Consider the following 18,649-nt stretch of genomic DNA (forward strand, 5'->3'; position numbering starts at 1 on the left):
CATTCCCGAGAATAACATTTGTATCTCCGAAACAAACACCCCCTCAGTTCTCTTTTTAATTCCATCTTGCTTACACACAAAAAAAATTAAGTGGGAGTATTTTATAATGAGAGATGAGAGCAACAAATATCAACCATTTTATTTATCAAGAGAGAATGTTAATACATTAATGTGGTTATTAATTTCTCTCTCTTGACGAATCCAATGGTTGATATTTGTTGCTCTCATCACTTTATAGTCTGAGTGGACAATCTCTTAAACAACTTAATCATGGCCAAAACCATATCATTTTCTAATCATTAATATCTTTAAAACAAACTACTATTTATTTATGTGACATTCTCACAAAACAAATTGTATTAGAAAGAAATTTTTGAGATATGAAATAGATAATATTAGTTTAAAAAATATTTTAAAATAATAAATGACTATTTTACATTATTAAAAGATATTTATCTATTTTAATTTAAATCTCAAGTATATGTTGGAGAACAATGAACAGGATGAAAATGATGAAGAAAGAGAATTAAAAAAAAGAGAAAAACTCTAACTAACTTTTACTCAATTAGAAAACGGTTACAACGAATGATTCTACACTCTCCTATTCAATTACAAAGTAAAATGCAATGTATACACAACTCATATTATGTCAAACTAGTTAAAGCCCAACACAAGGCCCAAAGCAAACTAACAACAAATACTATGAATGTGCAATTACACTTCAACACCATCCCTTAATTCACATTCAGAGCTAAAATCAACAATACCAATTTCATTCCTCAAATTAATGAAGGATTCAGTCGTGACAGATTTCGTCAGAACATATCCAAGTTACTTCTAGGAGCTACATTGAACAACTTTTAGCTCTCAATTTTGGACTTGATTCCTCAGAAAATGGAACTTTGTGTCAATATGCTTGCTTCTCCCATGCAACACTGGGTTCTTAGCAAGACTTATAGCTGATTCATTGTCAATCATCAACTTCAAAGGCTTCTTCACCTTGATCTTCAGATCCTGTAACAAATCCATCAACCACACAGATTGACACATAGATAAAGCACCTATAATGTATTCAGCTTCACAAGATGACAACACAATCACTGGTTGCTTCTTGGAGCACCAAGAAATGAGACTTCCTAGATATTTGAAAAAATATTCAGAAGTACTTCTTCTATCAACTCTATCACCATACTAGCCGGAGTCAGAGTAGCACATCAGTTCTGACTCACATTCAGCTCCAAAAGGGAACAAAGCTCCAGATTTTAGAGTCCCCTTAATATACCTCAGAATCCTAACTACAGCTTGGTAATGTGACCACTTTGTTTTGTTCATAAACCTACTCACCATTCCAATTGTGTAACATATGTCGGGTCATGTATTATAGAGATATCTCAGCGAGCCTACCAACTGTTTAAAACTTTTAGCATCTACATCATTACCCTCAGCATCAGAATCCAGTTTGTGATTCGTCTCAGCAGGTGTGATTGCAGACTTGCAATTTGTCAGCTCGAATCTCTTCAAAAGCTTAAGTTCATACTTGAGCTGATGCAAAATGATACCATTCTCAGAGTAGAAAACCTCCATCCCTAGAAAGTATACAAACTTTCCTAGGTCAGTCGTCTCAAATTCATTCATAACAACTCCCTATCAGTCATATGTCATCAATAAAAATACATATCAGAATCATATTGCCTTCAGAAGTAAGCTAAACATAAACACCATATTGCATCTCACATTTCAGAAACCCCGTCTTCTTGAAAAATAAATCATTCTTCAAGTTCCACACTCTAGGAGCTTGCTTCAATCCATACAAGACTTTATGCAACTTGTACACCATCCCTTCCTGATTCTCTTTCACAAATCCAGGAGGTTGTCACACGTAAACTTCTTCTTGTAAAGGATTGTTCATAAATGCATATTTAATATCCAGATGTATCATAGACCAATTCCTAGTAGTAGTTAAAGTAACCACCTACCTGATTTTTTCATGTCTAGCTACAGGTGCAAACATCTCAAAATAATCTAGCCCAAGTTTCTGAAGAAAAATCTCTAGCTACTAACTTTGCTTTGTGTTTCCAAATTGATCTATCTGGCTTCAACTTTGTTAGATTCATTATTTTATGATTGACATAAATTTTGCTAAAACATGGTTCTAATTTGATGTTGAGCAAGATGTTGTAACATCTTGACCAACTTTCATGACAGGTTTTGTTGTCATGTATTTGTGACAGATGTTCTGCCAAATATTGTGACATGTTACACCAGAACATCATGACAGTACATCTTGTTTAAATCCTTGAAGATTTGATTGAAAAATATGAGATTCTGGAAGATTCTGGTTCTCATACAGGCGCAGCCAGTCAAGGATGATTTCAGGAAAATGCATATTTGATTTGGTTTCATAAAAAGGATCTTGGATACTTTTTAGGAAACTTTGAATTTGAAATTGTGGTGTTTAGATATCAGATATTCTAAAAGATATCGAGACAATGATCTCTAACCAACACACAATCACAAGGTATATAAAAGTGCAGTGAAGAAACTTAAATAACACAAGTAATTGTTCATCCAGTTCAGTATCAACAATACCTACTCTAGGGGCTACCAAACCAGGGATAAGTCCACTATGATAGCATGAGTTTGAAGTACTATGCAAACAACCTCTGATTCATATGTAAACAACCTCCAGTTTAACGCCTTCTCGCCTAATCACTACCCGTGCCATACTTCTACCTATTGTACCCCAATTTTTGACCCTGAGATCCCACACCATTTTTGTGCATAGCAAGGTCATCATCACCATTATTATCATCTTCATTATCATTATTATTTATGTTTCATTTACTAACAAAAATATACAAAAAGAGATTGTGTTTTACTTGTTGCTTGTTTCCCCAAGGCAGGTGATTAATTAAGGAGTTCAGGCAAGATTAGGGTTTTGAAACCCACAAAGAAGTTCAAGCATTATCATATGCTCAAATGATTATCACCATCAAAATCCAAGTCCAAGGATGTCTTAAATCAAAATCAACAACTTCCAAATTCATCTGGTGCACAAATTAGGGTTTTGACCTAATTCATCAGAGAAGTTGACTTTTAATCAGGACATAGCTCCATGGCTCAAACTATGATTCAATGACCTCTAATTCATCATCATAATCAACTCACATCATCTACATGAAGAGAAGAGCTTGATTCAATTGGAATCCACAAGATTGCAGTTCATTTGGAAAAAGTCAATTGTGTAGGTCAACCTTTGACTTTTGAGAAGTTTGGTCAACTAAGGACTTTTGAGGATCAAAATCATCAACATATGATTATTAAAGTCATTTGATAAAGAAAAATCAAGAAAATCAATCAAAGATCAAAAAGTCAAAATTAGGGTTTTAAGTGTTTTTTACCTCATTTTGGGAACTTCAAAATTCACCTACAAACTCAAAAATCTCCCAACATGAAAGTTGTAGATCTTGATAAAAAAAAAAACAACTTTGCCACTTATAATATTTCTTCAAAAAATGATTTATTTTATAGATATTGGGTCAAGAAGTTTATGTCAAAAAAACTTAGAAAATTTTTAAGTGTTTTAACATGGATTTCTTCCAACTTTATGGTCATTTTTCACCAAGATCCAAAATGAGTTTGAGGAAACTTTTAACAAGTGGATTGAAGTATGTAGCAAGGGCTTTCCAAAGAGACCATTAGCATGGAATTTCATCACTTGAGCTATGAGATATGATTTTGGGAAGAAGGCTCCATAACACTTGAATTTCAAGCATGAACATGAAGAACAAAGATCCAAATCCAATTCAAATCTGAAAGAATCTTGTTTACAACTCCCATAACTTGTTGGAGACATCATAATCAGATGATTTTGAGTGCTTTTGAGCTATGAACCAAGTGTTTTCACCATTGCCCATTGAATTACTCCATTTATGTACAAAAGTGGTGACTTCCATCAAACACACAATAAATCTCAAAGTCACCCCTCATTTGAAATCCATTTTTTATGTCATTTGCATTTCACTAGTCATTTTGAGTTGTGGAAGTTCTGAGTTCCAACCAATCATTCCAATTGCTTCCATACATCACTTGTGAGCTTTTCATCACCTCCACCACCCTCAGAAACATCCCTAACCAAAAAACACCATTGAACCTCCATTAAATAGCCCTTTGAAACCTTAACCTTCAAACTCTCACCAAACTCTCACATTGTCTAAACTATTAATCCAAATACCTTCCATATATCATATAGAAGCTATCCAATCCATCAAACCACTTCTGTAACACATAGAATCAAATTCTCCATTTCAAATTTCTTGTTTTGTAGGTACTATCGGGTTCTGAGTTCTAGAGGTGTTGAGGTTCAAGTGAGCATTCATTTAGCTTCCCTAAGGCACAAGGAAGCTATTCAAATCATTATATTTGTTCTGTAACTCCTCCATTGTTGAATTCAAATCACAGTTCAGAGGTAACAAACTCAAATCTTAAATCTCTCATTTAAGCATCATTTTGAATAAAACTTGACACCATTCTACTCAGCATAATGTAGGGAGTAAAAGCCCTAAGGTTTTAGGGATTGATTGTTCAAATTAAGCATTAAATTTTACAAATTAGAATTAGGGTTCATACGATTTTGAGCAAAATTCTTGAGTTTCAATATGAATTAATTCATGATAGCTATATGGTTGGATTCATGTTTCAATGCTGAGCATTTTGCACTTTGGTTTCACCAAAATTGGTTAAGATTCGAGCAAATTCGAAATCCAGCCATGAGTTGTTGTTGATGTTGTTCAACGAGGAAGATGAAGTTGAGAAAATTTAAATTTTTAAACTTAGTTTATTTAATATTTATTACAACTCATTCCATAAACGACTTTATCGTTTAGCTGAGTTGGTTATGTGTGTTTACAGTGCGTGTCCCTAAGGGCGTGGGTTCGAATCACCCCTTTTGCAATTTATTTTCTTTTTTAACCATTCAGAATTGAATTTCATATATTATTGACTGGTTGGGCCTTATGATCAAAGCATGGTGCTTGGCCCAGTGGTTGAGGCTTTAGGCCGTGAGCGTGAGGGCTTGAGTTCAAACCCCTTTGGGGGCAAAACTTCTTTTTTATCACTTATTTGTTTTGCTTTTTATTCAAACTTTGATAATTTATTTTAAATAGCAAACTTAATTATTTTGACTTGAAATTTTGTATACTATTTATTTATAATACCTATTTTTATAATATGATTAAAAATTGCAAAAATATTTATTATTTTATCATTTTAAAATTAAATCAAAAACAAGTCTTTATATGTTTAAAAATCCCAAAATAATCATTTCTTTTGATATTTTCACCAAATAAGCTCTTGTTATTTTTGTGAGAATTATCTTAGGGCTAGGTTAAATGTCTCTTTGACCATTCCATGTACCTTTAGACCAACTCTCTTTTAGGGTTTGGTACTTTAATCATTTTAAAATCAATTAAGTTTAGGTGTGTTTCAAACTTTAATTTAAAATCCTAATTTCAAAACCCTAATTTGAAATCCATGATCTTTAGCCTCACCTTGTTAATATAACTTGTTGCTTTGATCATTGTCTTTGTATATGTACATATACTTGTTGATTTTTATCCTTGTACACTTGTACTTTATTCATTGTATTATCATTGTATATATACTTTGTTTACTAACCACATGCATGAGATACTTATCCATCCATCATCAGATCATATTCATTCATACATGAAATGATTCTAAGGTATAAACATCCTTTTTATCCATCATCATTTGAGTTTACATTGATCTCTTTGTCATACTCACTTGCTTGTCTTTTGTGACACATTTTATCACACACACACACACACACTTGAGGTATCCTTGATTGATTGCTTAAGTTGTTGTTGAAATATCCAAAGGAATGGGAATGGTATTGACTAAAATTGTCAAGGTACTCAATCTCTTTGGCAACCTCTTTTATCTTTGTGCTTAGTATTTTTAAAGCTTTACACCCACTTGTTTTTTGAAAATGGTTTTGTATTGTTAAAGCTCAACCAACTTTTTTTTAACCTTGGTACTAAGAGGAGCATTATTCCCAGTGAAACTGCTCTTAGACCATTGGGCCTTGTATTGTTAAAGCTTGGCTCCTTTTAAACCCTTGTTAAGTATTTTTAAAGCTTAACATTTAAAAAAACCCGTTGAGTATTGTTAAAGCTCAACACCCAAAAATATTTTACCACTTGGCTATTTTATTTTTCCTTTTAAGAGGAACTACAAAAGCTCTGACTTCCCTATTGTTAAAGGGGTATGTAGGCCTAAGATGCGATATCTTATCGAGCTCACTTTTAAAACCTTCTTTTCTCATCCCTCACTCTATTTAAACAAAAACACAAAGGCATTTTCATAATAACAACAACAACAATAATGACAATATTTTCAACGATGTACCTATGGAGTACCATAGATGTTAGGGGTGCTTAAAACATTCCCCTTACATAACAAACCCCCCGTAACCAAATCTCTGTTTATTTTATTAGTTTTGATTTTAAAAAAACTCTTGTGGGTTTTATTCGCTCTTTCTCCCATTTCCTTTGGAAACAATAGAGCATGGGGCGACTCCTTTTAAAACATATGAGCTAATTCAATTCAATAGCTTTAGTCTCACAAATTTCACCGCTACAGAAAAGTGGCGACTCTGCTGGGGATGTTGACCAAATTATTGGTGCATCTTTAGAGGGGTTGACCCTATCTTTGCTTATACTGTTATTATTATTGTATATACTGTTATTTTGGACTTCCAATGTGAATACTTGTTACTTTTGAGTGCAACTTATGATAAGAGACTGGTATAGTCATTTTGATCTCGAGGGAGTAGTCCCAAAGAAGTCAATTTGAGATCCATCGCTCAGTGAAGACCTTTTTGGAAGTAACTTTGTTGACAGAGTTAATTGGAAAAACATCGTTGCGTTCAACTAGGTTGTAGAAGTTGGGAACCTAGAAACAGCTTAACCAATCTTGGCCATTAGGAATTAGTGTGGAAACTGTATTTGGAGTCAATTCAAGAATGGTTGTTACACGATACTGCACTCAAATGAGGCTCTCTTGGAATATTATTCAAACAAGCAAGTTAGTTGCGACATTTATAATTTCCAAGTTGAACTGTTTGAGTCCGAGAAACTTTTTAGAACCTTGTTTTGCAGGTACAAAATAACCATAGTACACACCTTTGGGATGAGTAGACCTTTGACTCCATGCTCGTGACGTTGAACCCTTGAACCCCATGTTTTTACTATGTTTACATTCATGCATCCATGCATTTTAAAAATAAAATATCTTTCAAAGGAGTTCAAAGAAACCATTTTTGCAAAACATTATAGGAATGGAACTTGAAATAAGACAAACCAAGAGGTACATTTTCAAGAGTCCAAAGATAGAATAGTTAAGAAAGTTTGGGTCTTTAATTGTTAATCCTAAGAATTTCTATGACAAGTATGGAATGTTGTTATCTCTCCTGAGAACCAAGATGATATTGAGATTCCTTAGGGTTACTTTTGAGATTCACTAGCTTTCTTTGTTATTTCTATCTTGTAACTATTGAAAGTGATTGTACCTTAAGGTGACACTTGTCCCTTTATAAACTCTTGAGAAAATTGATGCTTCGATGACCCTCGATGACCCTCGGTTGTCCCTTGATGACCCTTGTCCCTTATTTGTACCAAGGATGACCCTTGTGCCTTATTATCAATGATTGAAATTTTCTCTTCAAGTTACCTTATAGTGTTTACATTTACAAGCTCTTAATAATTCCTTGGAAGATATTTTGAGATACTTTGAAAATTAAAAAGAAAATTAAAAAGTCTTTTGCATTGCATGCATCATGTCACATTCACATTCACTCATAAGTCAGAGTCTTATTCCTTCCTCCTTCTCTCCTCAGAGTCAAACTGACGCACCGATATAATACTCGCACCAATCGTCGTTGAAGAATGGAAGATGGTATAGTTGATTATCAAGAATGGAAAGAGGAAGTTGTTTTATTGCGCTTTGGTATTGAAAGGTTGACATCTATGGTCCAAGACCTGGTGGATGCTCAGAATCAGGCACCAACTCAAGCTCAAGCTACTGTGGTTTCCGAAGTCGAGACTCCTTAGATTCCTGTAAATCCGGTGTTGAATCCTACGACAACTAGGCCATATAGAATAAAGGTGGATTTCAAACTGGCTGGACGACATATTCCTGCTCAACAAATTGCAGTTCCTCAAGCTGTTATGACTACTAATCCTGCTGTGGTAAACACTGTTTCTCTCCACACTAAGCCCATTTTCCATGGTGCACCTTCTGAAGTCATAAGAAGGATGGATGAGTTTGAAGACCAATTTCTAGAGATGCAAAAAGAGATCAAGGCCCTAAGGGGAAAAGATCTATTTGGGAAAGAAGTCAATGACCTTTGCTTGGTTCCGAATGTTAGAGTTCCCGCCAAGTTCAGACTCCCAGAATTTAAAAAATACAAGGGAAATTCTTGCCCTCACAATCATCTGATCATGTATGTCCGAAATATGTCCATGCACACTGAAGATCAACGCCTGCTGATTCACTACTTTCAAGATAGCTTATCTGGGGCTGTTTTGAAATGGTATATGGGTTTGGATAGTACACACATCCGTACTTTCCATGACATGGGTGAAGCTTTTATCAGACAATACAAGTACAACATTGATATGGCGCCGGACAGAGATCTCCGCGCTATGTCCCAAAAGGAGAAAGAATCATTTAAAGAGTACGCGCAGAGATGGCGTGAACTAGCTGCCCAAGTTATCCCTCCAATGGAAGAGAAGGAAATGACAAAGATCTTCCTGAAAACTCTCAGTTCCTTCTACTATGAGAAGATGGTTGCATATGCACCCACTGATTTCACAGAAATGGTGAGCATGGGTGTCCGCTTAGAGGAAGCTGTTCATGAAGGACGTTTATCCAAGGAGGGGAACTCATCTGAAAAAGAATAGAATTCTAATGCTATCTCAAAAGAAAGGAAATCCATAAGAAGAAATAGATACCAACATCAGCAAGTTTCTTCTGTCATCCTTACAGAACCTGCCAACCCGACGCCTCAACATGGTAATGTCTCTCGTCAAGGGACCCACAATCGGAGAAAATTAAGTGAATTGGATGTTATTCCCATGACATATACTCAGTTATATCCTTTCTTGATACAAAAAGATTTGATTGTTCCTAGGTCTTTGCCACCTTTGCCAAAACCATACCCTGATTGGTACGACCCTGATTCCCATTGTGAATATCATGAAGGAGTTCAAGGGCATTTTCTAGAGACCTGTCCTTCTTTGAAATTTAAGGTTCAAGAATTGATCGACCGCCAGATTTTGTCCTTCAATGATGATGGTCCTAATGTTCGAGTAAGTCCTCTCGCAAAGCATGGGTAAATCTCTGTTGATAGTGATCCTGAAGTTTGAAGTATGATGGAGAGAGTTTTCTCAGATTTTAGCATTTTTACTATTTTCTTATTTGTAATCTTTCTTGTTTATTAATGCATTATTTGCATGATGAAACTTGTTTGTCTTTTGAATTATTATCTTAATGCAATGAGTAAGTTTGTCTTGAAGAAATCCATTCGTTTCACTCGTATTTGCTTTAATTATAAACTATTTTCTACATTATGATACCAAATGTTATCGATCCCTTGCTTAGGAAGATATTGGAGGGAGGATGATGAAATTGAAAACGCGCGAAATTTCTGGTAGTATGCTTTTGAATAAAATCCTGCTGAAGATGTACAAGCATTGTTTCAAATCCCCAAACACTGGAGATATAAGGAAGATAATCCCTTGTTAACCCCTTTGAGCCTTGAAGTAGAAGTTTCTTTTTTATACAGAAAAGCCCTCACATTTAACCCGAGGCAGGGTAATCTTCGATTAATTTGACCTAGTGTTCAAAATTAAAAAAGGAAGACACTTTCGAAGATCAACCACAATGGTTATCCTGCGCATATCATGAGACCAGAAGATGTGAAACCATAATGGTTATCCTTCATCCATCAAGGAACGGGGAAGTCATCACCTTCTCAATAAAGTCAAGACAAAGCCAATGTCACACGCTTTGTTTAATCAAAAGAAAAAAATCAAAAGAAAAAGAAAAGCCCGCTAAGTTAAGTGACTTAGGCAAAATTAAGGCATCCCGCTGGACTACCAATTCAAAAGAATTAGTCCGGGCAAAAGTTAGGAAATCAAAAGAAAAAGTAGAATAATTCATTTGGTTGAAACCCCAATCCATTCATATTATAGATAGTTCTTTTTTTCGTGCAGTATTATAGATAGTTCTTTGATTAGACAAAATTAAATCTAAATTTTATTTGCCTTTAGTAAATTTTCTTAGAGTTCCATGTAAATCATCTACTTTTTTCTTTAAAGAAATACAAGTTTCACATTTATCCGATTTTAAAGATTAATTTCTATTATCAGTTATTTTTCCCCAAGAAATTCATTACTATTTTCTAAAATATAATATAACCTTTAAACTCTACGATGTTTTTTCTAACTTTTTCATTCTCTTTACTGAGCATGCCGCTTAACTTAAACATTTCCTTATATGTTAGAGTTCTTACCTTAGTGCCGTTGTCTTCTTTTGTTGTTTTGAATAGACGCATTCGTCTTATTCAAAATCTTTTGTCTTTTTTTAGAGGATACTTTCATGAAAATCTTAGAACGTGCTATCGAGTATATCTTTAAATACGTATTTGCATGAATCTCTACATGAGTCTTCTAAGGTTTTTTCTCATTGATTCCTCTTTTCCAAGAGATGATTGATATGATGAATTTCAAAAAAAAAAAAACTCAAATGTCGATTCTTCAAAGGATATTTCATTTACTGTGACAGTTCTTTCAAACGAAATATCTGGTGTTAATTCTTCAATCATTTCTTCAATTATTCTTTTTAAATATGATCTTCAATTATTCTTTTTAAATATGAAGATGGTGAAGATTCTTCAAACGTTCTTGACTTTTTTTCATCTTCTATGAGCTAGATTTTTCTGAGTTTCAGGATCATTTCTTCCATTCTTGATTTTTTTTGAAATTTAACACAAACTTTTCTATCCTTCAAATCAAGTGTTGGTGCATGTTTTTTATACCAATTCTTGAGTCTGAGATATTTGTTAGATACACATTTTTCTAAAACAATCTCGAAGGTTTCCAATGTTTGAGAATCCTATGTAAACATGAGGAGTCAGTTGCTTCGCAATTTTGTGTGACGCAAGAAATTTCTACGGTGGGCACTAAGTGTTAACATTAAGAGCACCAATTTGATAACCTCTCTGAGGCTAGTTAGATAGGGTCATACGATGGTTATAGTGGATGACTTTTTTTCTTAAAGATTTGGATGCCTTATTGGTTTGAAGATCGCTTGCTTTTATAGGGATTCTCTCCATCATGGGGAGGGTGGACAACTAGTATGAATGTCAATCAATGATCATAAATGCAAATATTCACTCATTATGGGGCTTGAGGGACAAGTTTTGGACATGTTGATCATGCCTATAAATGCCCATAAAGACATATCTGAGGTATCTCGTCCGTGTGCGGCTTATACGCCTTCTTCCGGCCACTATTAATGCAATATCCCGCCACACTCCGGGATGAATATCACATGCGCTCCTTATCCTGTCAGGGTGAAGAACTTTCGGTGATGCCTTCGATGCCGCCAATACTCGGGATACACAATCTAGGGGGTACAAAGTTCTCTAAGCGTGAGGTCCGAAAGGGGCGAAGCACTTAAAGATGATGTCATCTTAACAGTTGATACCCAGGATACACAATCCAGATGTACATTTTTAAAGGCTAATGTGATGCATTAGTATATACAAATTTAGGGAACAGAGCTGTCCTAAATTTCTTAAGCAAGTTTATCAGTAAAAATATTCATATAAAATAGAATCTTTTTAAATTATGAAATATGCGAAGGAACTATGAATGCTGATATAATGAGTATTAATGACAAGTATTTTGTTATCTGACATTAGAGACCTGAATGAGGATTGAGCTTCACAATATATTTTACATTAGAATTTTGTCAAGCATTTAAGATAAGTTCCTTACAAAAAAGATTAACTTTTGGTGTCAGACAATGACTGCCACATTATAGATGTGAAGCGTCAACCAGAAATGTTGCACAATTATAAAACTGATCGGTAATGGTAAATAACGCAGATCATAAAATTCATTGTTAATTGGTAAATAATGCAAGTTTCCAGAGTAAAACTGCTCATTCCTCATCCAACAAATTGCATATTAGAAATCCTTTGCATCATTTTCTCCTAGGTTCCTTTACCTCATTTCCTACTTCTTAAGCCAAAGTGTTTGATACATCTTACTTACATCCTAGTACCATTCTCACTAGCTAATCCTACAGGAAGAAGCAGAAGGGCTACTGAAAAAAGCATTTTTAATTTTAATGAGATTCCGCGGATTGAAAATGAGACCAGTATTCTTTGACAAGCTTCCCAAACAACGATCCTTCTCTCTTCATCAACTTCATTGGCTCATCATACTCCATCAGTTTTCCTGAAAATTCAATTATACGCGTTTAATTTTGTGCTAAGTGTTCAAATTTGCAATCAACTTATTTTAAATGTTAGGTTTGTAATAATGAATTAATATGCTACTGACCATCACTGATTGAAAGAACTTTGGTGCAATCCATCACAGTTGGTATCCTGTGAGCTACCGTGATTACCGTACAATCAGCAAACTCAGTCCTAATGGTTTTCTGGAGAATCAAGTCAGTTGCATTATCAATTGATGCAGTTGCTTCATCCAACACCAATATCCGACTTTTCCTTAGTAAAGCGCGGCCCAAACAGAATAACTGTCGTTGTCCCATGCTCCAATTCGCACCATCTTCAACAACTGTGGCACAATTTGTTACTGGACAGGAACTTATCACATCAAAGTTGTAACCGTAGCATAACATGAAAGGTTACCTGAGGAATCTAAACCACCTTCTTTCTCTTGCACAGCCTCTTGCAACTGACACTTCCCAAGAACCTTTGTAAACAAACAACAGTTAGTCCATATTGATTATTGGAAATGAAAGTAGAGAAAAACAAACTCAACCTTGTTATTACCTCCCATATCTCTTGATCGCAATGTTGAGATAAAGGATCCAAATTGTATCTAACTGTTCCATTAAAAAGAGTAGGGTCCTGGGGTATAATACCAAAACGAGACCTCAAATCATGAAGTCCAACGGAACAAATGTCAATACTGTCAACGATTATTTTTCCACCCGCTGGCTCCACCAGACGAAATAAAGCACCAATAAGAGTGGTCTTGCCACTTCCCGTGCGACCAACTATACCAATTTTGTGTCCTCCTTCAAATGTACATGTGATCCCGCGGAGAACTAGTGGAGTATCAGGCCTATACCGTATCTGTTTTGATATCAAGAAACAAATCACGTGTTTCAGTTCAAACTTTCCCATTTCCTAGAGGACATTATGGAAGAACTTTTAAAATAATAATAAATAATCACCTGTAGTTCCTTAATTTCTACTCTACCAACAACTGGCCATTTCACCGGAGGACGTTTTCCTTCGATTAGTTCTGGAGCCTCACTTGGTACATGCATATATTGATTCAACCTCTCCACTGATATTATATAATTTGCTATATTGCATTGGTGTTGAATTGAAAATACTAAGGACATATTAAGTGAAAGACCATAAGAGAGAGCCATGCCAATAACTCCTGAAATACACACCATATGTTGAAATTTTAATACCCCCATAAGACAGAAAATAAACGGACATTCTAAATCCAATAGTAGAAGAAATCTCACCGGAGGAGAATGTTCCGGTTGGAAGTATAACCATGCAAAGTGCAGCAGATGCAAGAACAACTGCACTTACTGTTTCTAACCGCTGAATCAACCACTCATTTGCAGCAAAACTATGAAAGAAAGGAGTGGCATTGACATTAATTAGATCAAGGTTCTTTACGAAAAAACGATCTTCTTCTTCAAAAGCCCTTATTGTCACAGCCCCAGCAACAGATTCTGCAAGATGGTTAGCTATAAAGGATTTTGTTGTGCCATTCATCCGCATCAGTTCTTTTGCTGTAGCAAAGTAGTATTTCTGCACGGAAAAAAATAGACTTTTCAACAAGCACATTATAAATCTTTGAAAGATTACTACGATGTATTATCTTAATGTTAAAATAGAACACCAAACCATCAGTACAATTAAATTCAAAGAATTTGTTTATTACTTTATTACCTGCAAGCGCACTGCAAAATAAATCATTGGTATGGAAACAAACAAGACTTGCCAAGTAACAACAGCTAAAACTGTTAGACTTGCATAACAACTCGTAGTAGCTACTACGGCGACAAGAAGGCCAAATGGAACATCAAGATCAACAATGCTAAGATCCGAAGAGACCTAAAAAAGGAAATAACAATCAAAACATAAGTATTTGTATTTACCTTTCATTGCTTTAACTTAGATGGAAAAACAAAAAAAGTAAATAATGGTTAGCATGCTTACCCTGCTTAGTATCCGTCCCAAAGGTGTGGAATCATAAAACGCCATAGGTGCACGGAAAAGGGAGTTTAGTAGCTGTAAAAACAAAGACTTCGAAGACTGAAGACCAAGAGCAACTGTAAGAAGACTTCTCATGAATAAGAAGATTGTTGAAGTAACTCCAATCAACAAATAAACTAGAATCAATCTCAGAGTGCTGACTTTAGGATTGTCAACATTAGCAGCTATCCATGAGTTTTGCAATATCTGTCCAATCACAAATATAAGCTGAGATATAGAAGCGACCAAGAAGTATGCGTATCCTTTGTTCTGATTCAGATACTGTAAGTATGGCTTAAGGCCATGGTCTCCTATCTCTCTCTCTTCTTGCTTAATCAATTGATCACCTTTTGGTGCTTCGAACTGCTTTTCCTTCTCTACATGTGTTTTTCTTATCTCTTTAGCAGAACTTGAAGGTCTTTCAGAAGAAGTAACATCCATAAGCCGCTCAGAACCAGCAGTTTCCTTGTGAGCATTCACAAGATCCTGAAAATCTTTGCTTGATGTCAACACGTTGTGATAAGGAGCAGCTTGTAGGATTTCCCCATCTGACATCAACTGTACCGCAAAATTCGAATGCATAACTTTCAGTTAGCCGAAGATCAAATAATAATTGTTAATTTAAATGCATAAGAAAATTTGCAACAATTGATTACACAGAAGAAAACAAAAAGAAAAGCAAATAAAAATGAGAAAAACATAATCAGTGCTTTATAGATGTATAAAATTACCAAAACAAAATCAAATGCTGGAAGGAAGTCAACTTGATGAGTTACAAGCAAGACCGTTTTCTCAGCAAGTCCTTCCATAATGTATTCCTGTCAAGTTAATAGTGTCATAACATAAACAACTAATTCATAAAAAAGTGTGTGCGCGTGCGTGTAGGAAAGAAGCACATGAAATACTATGACATTTGAGCACAGTATATGAAGAAAGGATGTTGTCATTACATTAAACAAGTTTGTGGCAGTGTGTGCATCAACAGCACTGAATGGGTCGTCTAAGAGATATATATCAGCATTCTGATAAAGTGCGCGGGCGAGTTGAATTCGCTGCTTCTGACCACCACTCAAGTTAACCCCTCTCTCTCCTATTTCAGTGAGATCACCATGGGGAAACAACTCAAGGTCTTTCTCTAGTGACGATCTGTGAAGTGTTTCCTGATATTTTTGAGCATCCATAGGTGATCCAAACAATATATTATCCCGTACTGTCCCCGTTTGTATCCATGCTGTTTGAGAAACATAGGCAAACTTCCCATAAACATCAATCTGTAATTCAGAAATGATAATCAAATGAATGACTAAGAAATTAATTTACATGCTAAGTGATATTATATAACTGTGTGTAGAAAATGGTAATGCCATGAAAGTTATAACTAATGAAATTATGACATGGTTTATATAACTAAAAAAGAAGGAAAGCAAATCTTACTTTCCCTTGAGTGTTAGGAACTTCTCTGAGAATTGCCGCTAAGAGAGTTGATTTTCCTGAGCCAACCTCTCCACAAATCGCAACCTTTTGTCCAGGGCTAACTTCCAAATTTATATTTCTCAAAGTTGACTTTGATATATTATTATCTTCCCATGAAAATTCAGCAGACTTGATTGAAATTGATCCCCTCATATTTCCATCAGAACACCTCTTCCCAACAATTTCACTTTGCAGTTCAGGTGCCTCAAGGAAATTTACAATCCTAGTGAATGCAACTTTTGCCTGAATGACCACTCCAATAACATCGGGAATGGCTCTAATCGGATCTTGAACAAGGCGTAAAGTTGCCACAAAAGTGAAAACATTGTTCGCATGCAAAGGAACATTTAGAAAATAACACGCTCCAAACGTGGCAGCAGAAACCAAAACAGGTGATGACCAAAAGAGAAATTGGTTGTATGCCTTTCTCAATTGCACTGCAGACAACCATTTAAGCTCCTCATTTCTTAATCCTTCTATAGAGTTTTTAAAGCTGGTTTCCCATGCATACAACTTCAGTACCTTCATGTTAACAAGAGCCTCAGAAATAGCCTTCAATCTCGCATCTTGTGCCACCATTAGTTTGCTTTGAAACTTGTGTTGTAACTTTGCAACTGGTGTATTGCAAAGTACAGTGATAACTATCACAGCCAAGGAGGCAATTGTAGCTAGCCCAACCGCACGGAAAAGTATTACTAATGAGATACATAGCTGGAAGCTCGTAGTCCATGTTTGGTGAAACCAGTATGGAAACTCTCCGATTCTATAAGCATCCACAGTCACATAATTCATTATCTCACCACTAGAATGCATCAATCTAGCAGAATTGGATAACCTCAGTTGCTTTTTATAAACTGCTGCAGTTAGCAGCGACCTAACTTTGAGACCGACGAGTCTGGAGCGGAAGTACCACTGCCTTTGTGACAGCGATTCTACAATTTTTAAAACGAAAAATGCTATGGCCAATACAAAACCTTCGTATTTGAAACTCTCATAACCCTCGGCCACTAATATAAAGGAATTCAAAAGCATAGGTCCAGAAGACAGTGCAAATACCTTAAGAAACGCAAAGAATCCAGAAATCAAAATTTCTCTCCAATGACACAAAACGATTGTCTTCAAAACAGATGGTTGTGAGGATGGATCCTTCTGTTTCTGCTTGTTCAATATGTCTAGAAACAGCGAATAACAATTTTCCGCTCTATCTTCCTCCCTCAACTTGGGTACATCTTCGTCCTGAAGTGATTTCTCTTTACCTTTCTTCATCAATGAATTCAACCACCAAAATGACATCCGACTAAAGAATCCAGCTTTTGCAAATAGCGTCTCATGGCTAACAAAATCATTTTTATTTGAGTCTCCGTTTAAAGGGACGTAAAGGCCTTCATCAATTCCTCTCTCAGTGTCCCTATATGTGCATAATAGCAATAAAATTGCCACAGGAAAAGATAGAATATCTAATGCTACCTTGATGGACAATTGTATACTGCGGATTGCATAAAACAAAGACATAACAAAGTTTATACCAGAAACCAACAACATAAGAACAGAAAAAACCCTTAGCCATGCTCTCGGAAGTTGTTTAAACTTAAGACTCAATGTTAAACCAACTAACAACCATGTTAATCCCTGAAAGAATTCCATCAACCACAAATCAAGAGGCAATGCAGTTTGGTTTTTCCTCAACTTGTCTTCTAAAATCCAAATGCCATAAAATAAATGAACCAACCCAAGTACACCATTGGTTATGGCAGAAACTAGTTGCAGATTTGAATATCTTTCCCTATGTGTAACAAGACTCTGATATGGTTTCAGTAACGTGTTGTGGATGATTATACATAGGAGCATGATGAGTAGCAAGACATCAAAACAAGATATTAAGAAATGGTTGATACATGAGGAAGGATCAATGCGAAACTTAATATCATAAATAGTGCAAGACTTTGAACTAACAGATTCAGTGCAAAACACACTCCAAAATCCGGTCATTTTCTTTGTTGCTTCAAAATCATTTGAAAAACATGAAGGTCAGAACATTAGATATAAATAATGATAATAATAACGCTGAAATATGGGTGAATAAGCAAACATGTAATAAACTATAAAGCACAAGACACTTACATGAAAGAAGAATATGATATCTGAAGGTGGAGTTAAGTGTGAGTGAGTGCCTGCATGTATATAAGAGCAAAATCACACACGGGATGTCGTCACGGCTCACGTACCTATTTTATTTTATTTTATAAATTTGGTATTATTTTCATTTTCACCAAATATAGAATCTGCGAAAATATTTTTAAAACATAGCAGTGATTAGATTAAATGTACTTGTGAAAAAAATTGGTTTATTCAGTTCATGTATTAAGTTGAAATTGTTCAATTTTAGTAAAAAAAATAAGTAATTCAATATTTTACATTAATTATTAATTTTAATAGAATTATGGTTAAATTTAATTTGTTTTCCCTATTTTACCTTATTCACAAAAATAGTTCTTCAATAATCAGTTTAGATTCATTGTCACGTTTTCACACATAAAATTGATTACATATCTATTTTTAAAATAATGTGTCGCTTAGAAAATACACATCAAGTTCAATGATTTTTCC

General features: G+C 35.0%; 1 protein-coding gene across 1 annotated transcript; it reads right to left on the reverse strand.

Moving 5' to 3' along the window:
• Positions 1 to 12,310: 12,310 nt before the first annotated feature.
• LOC131643612 (ABC transporter C family member 10-like) lies at positions 12,311 to 18,031 on the reverse strand. Its single transcript, XM_058913873.1, has 11 exons — positions 16,004 to 18,031; positions 15,520 to 15,840; positions 15,301 to 15,387; positions 14,534 to 15,127; positions 14,264 to 14,428; positions 13,828 to 14,122; positions 13,522 to 13,736; positions 13,115 to 13,420; positions 12,971 to 13,034; positions 12,657 to 12,896; positions 12,311 to 12,551 (listed from the first exon to the last, which is right to left on the reverse strand). The coding sequence occupies exons 1-11, from the start codon at positions 18,029 to 18,031 to the stop codon at positions 12,439 to 12,441; spliced, it is 4,428 nt and encodes a 1,475-aa protein (XP_058769856.1). The 3' UTR covers positions 12,311 to 12,438.
• Between the last annotated feature and the right edge of the window lie 618 nt (positions 18,032 to 18,649).

This window comes from Vicia villosa, linkage group LG1 (genome assembly GCF_029867415.1).
Source record: "Vicia villosa cultivar HV-30 ecotype Madison, WI linkage group LG1, Vvil1.0, whole genome shotgun sequence".
Classification (NCBI taxonomy): domain Eukaryota; kingdom Viridiplantae; phylum Streptophyta; class Magnoliopsida; order Fabales; family Fabaceae; genus Vicia; species Vicia villosa.